Raw genomic sequence first — 12,212 nt, 5'->3', positions numbered from 1 at the left:
AACTTGAAGAATTTAAACAATGTTCAAAAGTGGTTTGTGCTGGTCATTGCAGCAGCTTCAAAAGAACCCTGTTGTGTAACCAAGTTTGATCAAATGCATATTGCAGAGGCCGCGAACATAATGAATCAACAGCAGAGGGCAGCAAAAGTGCCAACATGAAGCTTGCAATCCTTTGCAAATAACAAGGCAACAGCACCATGCCAGAAATGAAGGCTGATCCTTGTCTAGTTCGTCCTCTTTTAGTTTGTTCAGCAATTCAGTAACAAAAGCCAAGAATTTAAAAATTCCCCAAAGTGAATTCTTTTTCTTCCAAAAATGTCCCAAGTTAGATAGTCTAACAATGTTGCTGCAGCCATAACAGTCCAGAGGTTCAAAGCTGTGAATTCTTCACGAGTTGCTATTTAGTTCACCCACAATTAAACTCAGCTACTGAACTGATGGCTTGTGCGACAATCAGTTCGCTAAAACATACATCAACATTCCCCTCCTGTAGATCGTGTGGAACCAATAACAAAATATTAGTTTAAACATCGAAAAATACAAGGCCATTGTTGCAGTTTTCTCTGATTCGCATAGCAAGTCCATTGTCAAAACGCATCGAACCACACACAAATAAAATGGATCTTTGGGGGTGAAGCCTTAAGCAATTTGTGTCAATATTAACTGTTGGAGTACAATTCAAAATAGGCTTTACCAGATTGGTTGTAAACCCTCCTCCTACAACATCCCCTCGTCCGAATACATCAACTCCAACATAGATATCAGCTTGGCGTTCCTCCATCAATGCCGCCATTCGTTGAAGATGTTCCTCCTTCCAATTATAGTTTAGAAAAATACCATCACAGGAATCAAAGAATACTCTGTGAGAAAGAAACAAGGCGTCTAAAGCAACAAAAAACTTTTGATACTCAACATGCAATCACTGGTTCAAAGCAGAACTGAGTCACAACAAGATAAATACCAGCAACAAAAAGCACAGGCCAAATATGCAGTCACAGGCGTGTGCTTGTTAATAAAATGTGCACAATTCACAGTCACTTGTTGAAGTGCAATCCCATTTGGAAATACTTCATTCGATCTCATTCCAGAAGTTAACTGAACGATATGCAATGGTCTGTTTTATCAGACTAGTGTGACAGCACAATTCTCAACTTCACATGAATCTTGTGAATCATTCTTCCAGCGTACTTTAATGTTGTGTTCAACATGAAGAATCATTCATCACGGTGGCACAGTGGTTGGCACTACTGCCTCACAGCACCAGTGAACCGGGTTCAATTCCAGCCAAGGGTTACTCTATAGAATTTGCACATTCTGCCTACGTGGATTTCCTCCCACGTAACGTGCAGATTAAGTTGATTGTCCATGCTAAATTGTCCCTTAGTGTCCCAGGATATACAGATTAGGGCAATTAGTGAGGTAAATCGGTGGGGTTATGGGGATAGGGCTTGGGTAAGTTGCTCTGTCAGAGAGCCACTGCAGATTCAATGGGCTGAATGGCTTCCTTCTAAAAAAAATTACACCGACACAGTGGCTAGCACTGCTGCCTCACAGCGCCAGGGATGCAAGTTCAACTCCGGCCTTGGGTCACTGTCTGTGTGAGTTTGCATGTTCTCCCCAAGTCTGCATGGCTTTCCTCTGGGTGCTCCGGTTTCCTCCCACACTCCAAAGTTGTGCAGGTTAGATGACTTGGCCATGCTAAATTGCCCCTCAGTATCCCAAGATGTGCAGGTTTGGGGAGTTAGTGTAAATACATAGGGTTGCGGGGATAGAGTCTGGGTAAGATGCTCTGACAGAGAGTCGGTGCAAACTCAGTGGGCCAAGTGACCTCCTTCTGCACTGGAAAAGATTCTATGAAACAACCTCATGTTTCTGAATGGGTAATACTCACATAGATTATGCACAGGCAGTTTACAGAATGTGTTAGGCATCGCACAACAAGTGGTGACTACAATTCTAGACGAGCACTCAGAGACTCCCAGGAGTGCAGCTATTACTGAAGGATTACTGTGACAGTCTTCTATTTCCAATCATCACACTTGGCCTCAAAAGGCTCTAAATTCTGTCTCATGGAAATCAACACTCACAGAAGATTACGAAACTGAACAATTTTTTTAATAAACCATTGGACTTCACTGGAAGCATTTTAAACTTTTTTTTTTAAATAAATAGCTTTTCCACTAGGTTGATTTTAGAGTTGAGGGGGCTTATGAGGGAAGACTGAGTAACTGGGTCTATACTCATTAGAATTCAGAAGAATGAGAGGAGATCTTATAGAAACATGCAAGATTAGGAAGGGAATAAGTAAGGTAGAAGCTGGGAGGTTGTTTCCACTGGCAGGTAAAACCACAACTAGGGGGAATGGCTTCAAAATAAGGGGGAGCAGATTTAGGACTGAGAAGGAACTTTTTCACACAAAGGGTTGTGAAGCTATAAAATTCCCTGCCCAATGAAGCAGTTGAGACTATCTCATTGAATGTCTGTAAGACAAGTATAGATACATTTTTGAACAGAAAAGAATTAACAGTTATGGTGAGTAGGTGGGTAAATGGAGCTGAGTCCATGAAAAGATCAGCCATAATCTTATTGAATGGCGGAGCAGGCTCGAGGGGCCAGATGGCCTACCCCTGCACCTAATTTTTATGTTCTGAAATGTGGACGACCCAAAAAGGTAGATCTAATTAAGATGCTAACAAAAGAAGATATCTGAGTAAGTAACTTTACCCAGAGAAAGTGCCCAATTGTATTCTTAATAGAAGTTTACAAAATATTTCTAGAGCTACGTTTGCACAAATTTCATCCAAAAGAACTACACATTCCCTTGGATTTACATTGTATGGAACAGAAAAGCTGATGTTCCATATTGCTCTATATTGCCTACTTTAATGTTTGGTGGATAAAATGCAGTTGACCTACAAGTAATTCAAAATAGCTTGAAACTAAAAAAAGAAACACAGAACAACTGTGATCATTGGGCAAGAGACTGACCACAGTGTTACTTGTTTGTGGTTACTATTCCCTTCAGTGAAGTAGCTGTGAGTGAATGATAAGCATGTTTCCTGTTGAAACAAACTGGGTTCCTTAAACTGCAGTACAATGGCCACAGCATAACAACCACAATCCAAGCAGCATATGTACTTACCATAGAGTCAAATGTTAATCATTCAAACAGGGACATTGTTATCAAAGGCAATTAACCCAAGTATTACTAAGATGTAAATAGGCTATAGGCAAGGTAAGAAAATGGGCCAGAGTTCATTATAAAGCAAGCACACAAGAAAATCGGCAATGGATAAGACATTGAGCAGAATTTTCTCAGAAAAATTTGAGGTGACCTGAATCAGAACACCATCCCAGTGAAAGATGTTGCAGGGAGCAGGTGATGGGGAGTGGGATAGGGAGAAGACCCCAAAACAGAAAAAGTGCCAAACCTAGAAGTGGAACTAAAAGAGATCATGGGGAAACTCATTGGCAGGGATCAGAGATTGATTTCACTGAACCAAATAAATGACTGGAGCAGAGAAAAAACACTCCAAGGTAAAGGAAAAAGTACATGGAGCAGATCTGAAGTGGAACAGACTTGAGAGAAGCCGAAGATCAGAGGAGGGAGGCAGTCAAAGGTTGGTGACCTCTTGCTGCAGGCCTTTTGGAACAGGAGTGTTCTAATTGGCATGGCCAAAGATCTAAAGATATGCTTGGAAAGTAAAGTCTAAGTGTGCTCAGATATCTAGAAGAAAGCTCTCAGAAAGTGAGATTGAAACCCTGGAGGCAGATTCTTGTTGAATCCACCCAAATTAGAGTAATATTTGAGACAGTTCCAAGACAAGATCTGCAAATGTGGAGAATGAAAACCCCGGGAAGAAAAACAGAGTTCCAGTGAGGCTAGTTAGCTCAGTGTGACAAGTAGGTTATTGAAAAATCCATAGTATCTGCTTTTGTCAAATCTGTCACTTACTTTAGAGTGTGGTGTATCTGACCACAGTTCGCCTGTTGGTCTACATGTGCGTACCTTGAACATTAGTACTAATTGGTATTAGAACATTGGTACTATTTTTCATCTTTCTAAATTTGAATGTATCTGCAAAGATATAGCTGGTTCGACAGAATTAAGGAAATGTGAATCAGCTGTTTCCAATCTTTATTTGTCTTTATAATATAGTTCATTTTTCTTGATTAAAGTGTTTTACTCTTTGTATTTAAAGTTTATCTGCAGACTCCTATGAATTTTTACAGTAACTTTCCTCCAAAGTTTCAAAATTAGGATTTATTAAGCCACGTTCTCATCTGGAATCTGACTTGTCCTAATAACAACAGATGAAGAGTGGGATTTTCTAGCCACGACACTCCAAAATCGGAAAATCTCACCTAAGGGCAACAGGGCAGGAAAATTCTGCCCCCAAAGTTTTATAAGGATGAACCATGAATTTTGGGGTAGGTTATTAGGAAGTCTTAAAGTTGGCATCTCTTCAAGTACAAAACATTGTGATATGACTTGTAAGAAAAAGCATGAGGAGTGAACTGGAATTATAGCTGGTACACATTTACACAATTGGGTTCCAGCCAGTCTAGCTTGTCTGTAAAGAAAAATCAAATCTATAATACTGATTGGCCAGAAAGGTGACCTGAAGATTAGATGTTCCCAACTGCCTGGTTAAAAGATACAAGTTATGGTTTAGTTGTTAGTAGGGAAGCCAAGGCGTCAAGACTGATTGGCTAAAAGAACGGTCTTGGACCGAGAACATTCTAGATTGAGGTTAGATTATTGTGAGGATGTGGGGAGTGCTCTTCCTATTAATCAAGTGTTGCAAATATTAGGTTAGAAGTCATTAGTTATGTTGGCACAGGTGAACATACAGGAGCTAAATGTTGTAAAGCCAATTGCAAAAAGGGCCTAAAAATAAAGGTGCAAAACTGAGGTCTTTGCACTTACCAGGTTTAGAATTTGTCATAGAACACTTGCTGGGCCCATTTGTCGGGATGGAGGGAGGGAGGGAGAAGAGATTTAAGAGCAGGGTACTTGCTAGTGATGAGGAAGTCTTGTGATGCAATGGATAGCGTTCCTGCCTCTGAGCCACAAGCTCCAGGTTCGAGTCCCACCTAAGGATTTGATGGCCAAGGAAGGTCAAACAGGTCAAGTATCATCTTGCAATAAAATGCTACTGGCAGATAAGAGTGGGAGATTCCTGGTCAGCCATGCTTGATGCAGAAGAGAGGTGTTCCAACGTATAAGCTTCTGGTGACAGACTAAAACCTGTTTCAGGGTAAACCACACTATGGGAACAGATGAAAGCCTGCCTTGTACACCACTAAGTGTCAGAAGAGGAACAACTTGCTAGGAAGTTAGTATTTGCATAGGACATTGCCAGTTGACAGGTATTTGTCACAGGTTGAGGGGTTGCCATAAGAACCCAATATTAAGCTTAGTTAGTGGCTAAAGTAACTGTCACAGGGCTGAGAATTGTTATGAAAAGCCAGTATTAGAAATCAATGGATCCAGGATAGATAGTATTGCCAGGGCTAAAGTAGTTGTGTTAAGAGTATGAGAAGAAAAGGGAACACCCAGCAGGCAGCTAGGAAGTGTAACAGAAGCTTAGTTGCAGCAGTTAAAGTGGAGTGGAAGTTAGGGTAAACTGGGAACTTGTGGGATGATATAAGATCCATCAGAGCTGAAGTCTTAAGGCTGCGAAAGGGTATATTAAATTGACTGAGCAAAAATCTCAAAGGACGTCATGAGTCAAGAGAACATGTTCAAGGAACCTGGAAGAAAAAAATCCAGAAATCTTAGGAGCCATTGAAAAGGCAGATCAACACATGTTAAACCTATGCATTGTGCTATGTCTCAACTAGTGAAATGTTAATTATAAATCTTTACTGTCCAATAAACTTTTGTTAGTTTGCATTTTAAATTAAGATTGGCTCTTTTCCCAATATGGTTATTCCCTGACTTGAACGTTCTTAGTCTGGAGTTTAATACCAAGTTTAAATCCGTCCAGTAGTCACTTACTTGTTGTGCTTATTAAGTTCATTCTGCCATTTCAGATGTCCAGTTTCCAGCACGCTGTCGTACCAGATAACCAGACCATGCGGAACAGCTTGCCGCATCCTGGAACGGAAGTAACTAAGAAATCCGGACACATTCTTAACTGCGTTGGGCTGCAACAAAATAAAATAAAAACGAACATCATTCACATGAAAAATGGAATGCTATCCATCAATGTTGCTTACTTGACTTCAACAGAGATCACAATTTTCAAATTCTAAAATGTGGGTTTGGCCAACGAGACTTTCCAAGACTCGCTATAGCCCTTCCCGCAGAATGATACTGTTGTTGGTGTTTGTCTGCATCAAGATTGGCTTTAAAATACTTCTTCCCACGCTTCTGAACTGCAAAGCCTCAATGGGAGATTTTAAAATGACAAAGGGTTTTGAAATGGTGATAAGAGAAAAAGATTTTTGCAAAGGCTGGGAAGAAGTGACCAGAAGCCATCAATTTAAAATTGTCATTAAGAGATTTTGCCCTTGTAGTGTACGGCAAGCTCCTATAGTTCAAAACAGGCAAGAAACTGAGTCGGGGTAGCTCACTTTGTGGGCATAAATTCTTTTATGTTAAGCATTAGTTGTTGGTTTCCACAGCACAGCCTGCAACTCTTAAAATAAACCTACTGGTTGGTCAGGAAGAATTTTTTTTTCTTAAATACACTTGCTAGTTTTCCTAGGGCCAGTTGTCCCAAAATAGCAGCAGTCACACCGGTAGCACTATCTCATCATTCTACAAGTGCGTCACTATTCTCTTTCCAGTGATCGCATGATCTCAATCCTTTTCCTGTGTGCAGTGGACAAAACAATCTTTTGAATGTTCAGATTAAAAAGGGAAGGCAAGTCCAAGGAGGACATTTTCTCTTCAAAGTACTTCTCCCTTCTTTACCCAGAAGAAAATTGTAACAAGATTTGATGACCCGTTTTGTTGGATATTAAGCTTCTTGTACCATTGGTCCTCTCCATAATGTCCGGGAGAGACTTTACGCATTTTATTGGGATCACAATTTGGATGAAACTAATCCGCATTCCGACGCACTCGGGAACACTTGCTGCAAGCAGGGTGTGAAGTAAATGCAGCACGCACAGCCGGTAATGGCATTTCCTAGGGTCAGGTAGCTTGAGGCATTATTTTTATTGACCACCCTTCTCCAAGGTTTGCTTTCCCTCTAAATGATAGTTGCTATGGACTCAGACAATAGGTTCCTGACTTCTCACCATTCCAGAGCGTTTCCAATTAGGCAGGAGCACCATGACTTTTCGAATAAATGAGATACCAGCGAATAATCAATGTTGAGCTGACTGTGGTGTGGTTGTTAAAAGATAACCTCTGATTGTTAAATTGTAATTGTGTCTCCTGTAACCCTCTGTGTGGAGATTCTAATCATGGCTCTTATGACAGCCAATGTGATTGGAGACTCCATTTGATGTCTCTTTAATCAGTGGTTTCATGTTATTGGAGCACATTACAATAACACCAATCATTGCTCAGTCAGTGACAGGATGACAATCATGAACTCCAAGGCACGCATCTCATGCTGACAGAAATCACTAATGTTAGGAAACACAACTCGAGTTCAAGATTGCCTGGAGATAATTAGTTTGGAGAAAGTAAAGTTATAAGACTCTGAGCAACTAACTGCCTTACATAGTTTCACAGCCGATTATTCGGCAGCACCATTGCAACAAACTAGAAACATAGAGGAGAAGGAGGAGGCCATTTGGCCCTTCGAGCCGACTCCATCATTCATCACAATCATGGCTGATCATCCAACGCAGTAGCCTAATCCTGTTTTCCCTCCATAACCTCTGATCCTATTCGCCCCAACTGCTATATCTAGCTGTCTCTTGAATACGTTCAATGTTTTAGCATCAACAACAACTGAAATGATGGTTATTCAAAAGATGTGAAAATAAAATACTGATAAGTACTAAAATAAAAATTGATGTGGGTCCATCATCAGATCTGATTCAGGATGTCCCCTATTTGTTAGGGAACAGGAGGAGACAATACAGCCTATTGAGCCTGTCCCCGCCATTTAGTTAGATAATGGCTGAACTATGACAGACTCCACTTCCCCCACCCTATCCACAGTCAGTATATTGGAACTCAGATCATTTCTAGTAATTCCATTTCTTACACACTGGTGTTGTGTTAGATAAAGGGTCTTTGAACTACACCAATTCTTTCAAAATTGGACCATTATTTTTTATTTATCACAAAGCTTGTATTAACATTGCAATGAAGTTACTGTGAAAATCCCCTCGTTGCCACAGTTCAGCACCTGTTCGGGTCAATGCGCCTAACCAGCACGTCTTTCAGGATGTGGGAGAAAACAGGAGCACCCAGAGGAAACCCACGTGAATACGGGGAGAAAGTGCAAACTCCACACAGACAGTAGCCCCAACCGGGAATCAAACCTGGGTCTCTGGCGCTGTGAGGCAGCAGTGCTAACCACTGTGCTACCGTGCTGCCATTCAACCTAGAGACCACTAAAACCTTCCCTTTTTAATCAGCAAACTCAAATCACAGCTTAAGCAAAGCAAAACTATTACAATTAGGGAGGCACAGTGGCACAGTGGTAAGCACTACTGTCTCATAGCACCAGGGACCCGGCTTCAATTCTTGCTTCGGATCACTGTCTGTGTGGAGTTTGCAAATTCTCCCCATATCTGTGTGGGTTTCCTCTGGAGGCTCTGGTTTCCTTCAAAAGTCCAAAGGTGTGCTGGTTAGGTGGATTGGCCATGCTAAATTGCCCCTACGTATCAATGGGATTAATAGGGTAAACACCTGAGGTTACGGGGATAGGGTGGGATTGTTGTCAGTGCAGGCTTGATGGGCCGAATGGCCTCCTCTGCACTGTAGTGATTCTGTGTTTATAATTATTCATAACAGAAAACTATTATTGCAGTGTTGAAACAAGACAGTAAAGGGTATATGTTTATATAGCACCTTTCACAAGCCCAGGATATCCAGTGCCCAATGAAGTACTTTAATGTGAAATATCTGTTGTAATGTTGGAAACATAGCAGCCAATTTGCCCTCACCAACATCCCATAAACACCAGTGAAACAAGTGACTGGATAATCTGTTTTAATAATAGTGCTCGTGAGGCAAGTATCATACAGGCGACTGGGAGAGCTCCCCTACAGTTACAGGGCCACCTGATGAAGTGTGAAACCTACTCTATCTAAAAGACATCTCTCCCCAGTAGTACAGCACTGAAAGTGTTAACCTGGATTACATTTCAAGGCCTAGGAATGGACTTCAACCTCTTGACTCACAAGTGAGGATGCCATTGCAGATCCACAGATTACACCTACAACAGATGATATGCTGCATTGCACAAAACAGCACATTCATTTTTTAAATGCATTTGAGATCGCTGGCTGAGCCAGCATTTATTGCCTATCCCTAACTGCCCTCCATTTCAGAGGGCATTTGAGAGTCAACCAAATTACTGTGGATTTGGAGTCACACATAGGCCAGACCAGATAAGGATGGCAGATTTCCTTCCCTAAAAAACACTAGTGAATCATGTGGGTTTTTACAACAATGACAATGGTTTCATGGTCAACATTAGAGTTCTAATTCCAGATTTTTTAACTGAATTCAAATGTTACCATCTGCTGTGGTGGGATTTGAATCCAGGTCCCGCACTCTTGCCTTGGGTCTCTGGATCATTAGTCCAGTGAGTATACCACTACACTGCTGCCTCAATTTTTGTTCCTTGTTAATTTTTACCTTTTTCACTGGTTCCACTGCTGTGGTTGTCATAATTAACACGAAAGGTGAACATCCTTAGTTTACTAATCCTTTCTGTCACATGACTGAATACTTTGAGCCGCGTATTTGAATATTCAGTCAATGTACAGACTGGGAAACAAAGCAAATTCAGCAGCTATAAGAGTAGCTGTGACTACTAATCCCATCTCTTCAAGTGTACCTCCCATCGATTTCACAATATTTGGAAGGATTAGGCTCCAAGTTGTATACAAAAGTATCACTTTCCCCCCAAACTCATGACATTATAAACCGCCCCTCAACAAAACTACTGAAACTCTGCTGTATAACAGAAGGCTTTGAGTTAGCAACCTAGAGAAGTTTTAAAAATCTAGCAAATATATCAAACTATCCTTGAAGAATATCAAAATACCCTTGAAAAATACCATCAGTGCACCAACGTAGACAGGAACAAGACAGAAACTAAATTATCTTATCAGAGCGTCAACAACAACACCCGTTCTGTAGATCTTACGCTCCATATGAACAGCAGCTTGAGATGAATTGCAAGCATCATTTGTTGACAATAATGCGATAATTATAATCAAATAATGTTAACAGGAAGATTAATGAGTTCAGTTTCTTTTTAAAACCCCACATTTTAACTTGCGCACACAATTCCTCGGCTGTGAAGTTAGGCAGGCAGCCTGCTCTCAATCTGCACAGCAGCTGTCTCCGGTGGGGTGCACAAAAGCAGCCAAGAATGAGTGAGTCTTCCACAGCGCTTCCCCCTTCCTTCCCTCAGCCCCATCGGCAAGGTAAAATTTATCCACATTCAGCAAGTTTCCGTTCATCCAGAACTCCCCCACCGATATCTGGATGTAGAACATAGAGATTGAATCCTTACAGTACAGAAGCAGGCCATTTGGCCCATTGAGTCTGTACCGACCTCATCCCACCCAGGCCCTATTCCCGTAATCCCACACTTTTACCCTGCTATTCCCCTGACACTAGGGCCAATTTAGTATAGCCAACCAACCTAACCCGCACATTTTTGGACTGTGGGAGGAAACCGGAGCACCCGGAGGAAACCCACGCAGATATGGGGAGAAAGTGCAAACTCAGCACAGTTACCCAAGCTGGGAATTGAACCCAAGTCCTTGGTGCTACGAGGCAGCAGTGCTAACCACTATGCCACCGTGCCACCTGATCCCACACCAAGTTCCTGTTGCCCTGCATTAGAATTGTGTGTTTGTAGTCCTCAATGTCACTGTAGCCTCTTCCACTCAAGAACCATGCAACCAGAATGCTCTGGGCCACCGGTTCTGGTATTTTCCCACTTCCAGCCTGGCTTCACTCTACCACAAGGGGATGTTATGTAGATCTCAAAGAATTTCCTTCATTAAGCCTTTATAACCATTTTAAAACTGACATTTACTGGTGTTCAGAAGAGTAAGAGGCAACTTGATTGAAACACAAGATCCTAAGGTGCTTCATCAGGGAGGATTTGGAACAAATGTTTCCTCTCATGGAGAATCTATACATCGCTGTTTAAAAATTTCACAAAGGCAGAGATGAGGAGAATTATTTTCTCTCAGAGGTCAGAGAGTCTTTGAAACTCTCTTCCTCAAAAGGTGAGGGAAACAGAGTCTTTGAATGTTTTTAAACACAGTCCTAGATTCTTGATAAGCAAGGGGGGGAAAGGTTACCAGGAGTTTACAGGCTTGAGGTTACAATCAGATCAGCCATAATCTTATGGAATGGTGGAACAGGCTCAAGAGGCCTATGTTTGCTTTGGAAGGAACTCTTCAAATCAGACAATAAAAATATAACAAAACTTATTCCAACTTATAAATCAAAGAAAGGGTTTAATAAAGAAACTTCATTACTCCAAACCTGGGCCTCACCCTGAGCCATTCCAAGCTTCCCACAATTCCTATCAGGTTCTTACTTATAGTGAATTAGGTGGTCAGCTGACCATCACATCGTTCTGTAATTGGTTCCATGGTTTACTGGATCAGCTGACCCAGAGAGCTTGATACCATTGGTCACATTACATCCAATATGAAGTTGTCACTGGTTACATTCTAAGAGTCTAGTCTTGCTCCTGATTTGTATGTTCCTATCTTCAACCAAGCTTTTGTTTCCCCATCTTCCTAAAATGTCACTCATTGATTTGGCATCCACTTCTACCTGATTACACCTCTATGACCTTGGGACATGTTTCTACATTATAAATATAAACGTACATGCCAGTAATGGTTGACAACTCACAATGTTAAAAGCAGCAGGTAAGAACCAGTGCCTGACTAATCCGTAGCAATTCAGACGCAGTTCAGCACTTCACCAGCACAGATTTTCAAACCAGAAGCCTCTGCAGCAGATCTCTCCTTGTCCAGAGGGTAATGTCAGAGTGAGCCCTCATTCCAGATTCCCCCACAAGAGAAAACAT

The 12,212-nt window shown here is 41.4% G+C and overlaps 1 protein-coding gene across 1 annotated transcript in view; it reads right to left on the bottom strand.

The window, feature by feature from the left end:
* engase (endo-beta-N-acetylglucosaminidase) overlaps positions 1-12,212 on the bottom strand; it is a 42,962-nt gene that overhangs the window by 19,255 nt on the left and 11,495 nt on the right. Inside the window, exons 6-7 of the mRNA XM_080208862.1 lie at positions 6,005-6,153; positions 695-860 (exon numbers count right to left, since the gene is read on the bottom strand). Of these exons, the coding sequence (XP_080064988.1) occupies positions 695-860; positions 6,005-6,153 (315 nt within the window). The remainder of the gene's footprint in view (positions 1-694; positions 861-6,004; positions 6,154-12,212) is intronic.

This window comes from Carcharhinus amblyrhynchos, chromosome 21 (assembly GCF_965287045.1).
Source record: "Carcharhinus amblyrhynchos chromosome 21, sCarAmb.v2.hapA, whole genome shotgun sequence".
NCBI classification, from domain to species: Eukaryota; Metazoa; Chordata; class Chondrichthyes; order Carcharhiniformes; family Carcharhinidae; genus Carcharhinus; species Carcharhinus amblyrhynchos.
Note: the sequence above shows the minus strand (reverse complement) of the source record. Positions and strands in the feature narration are given on the sequence as shown.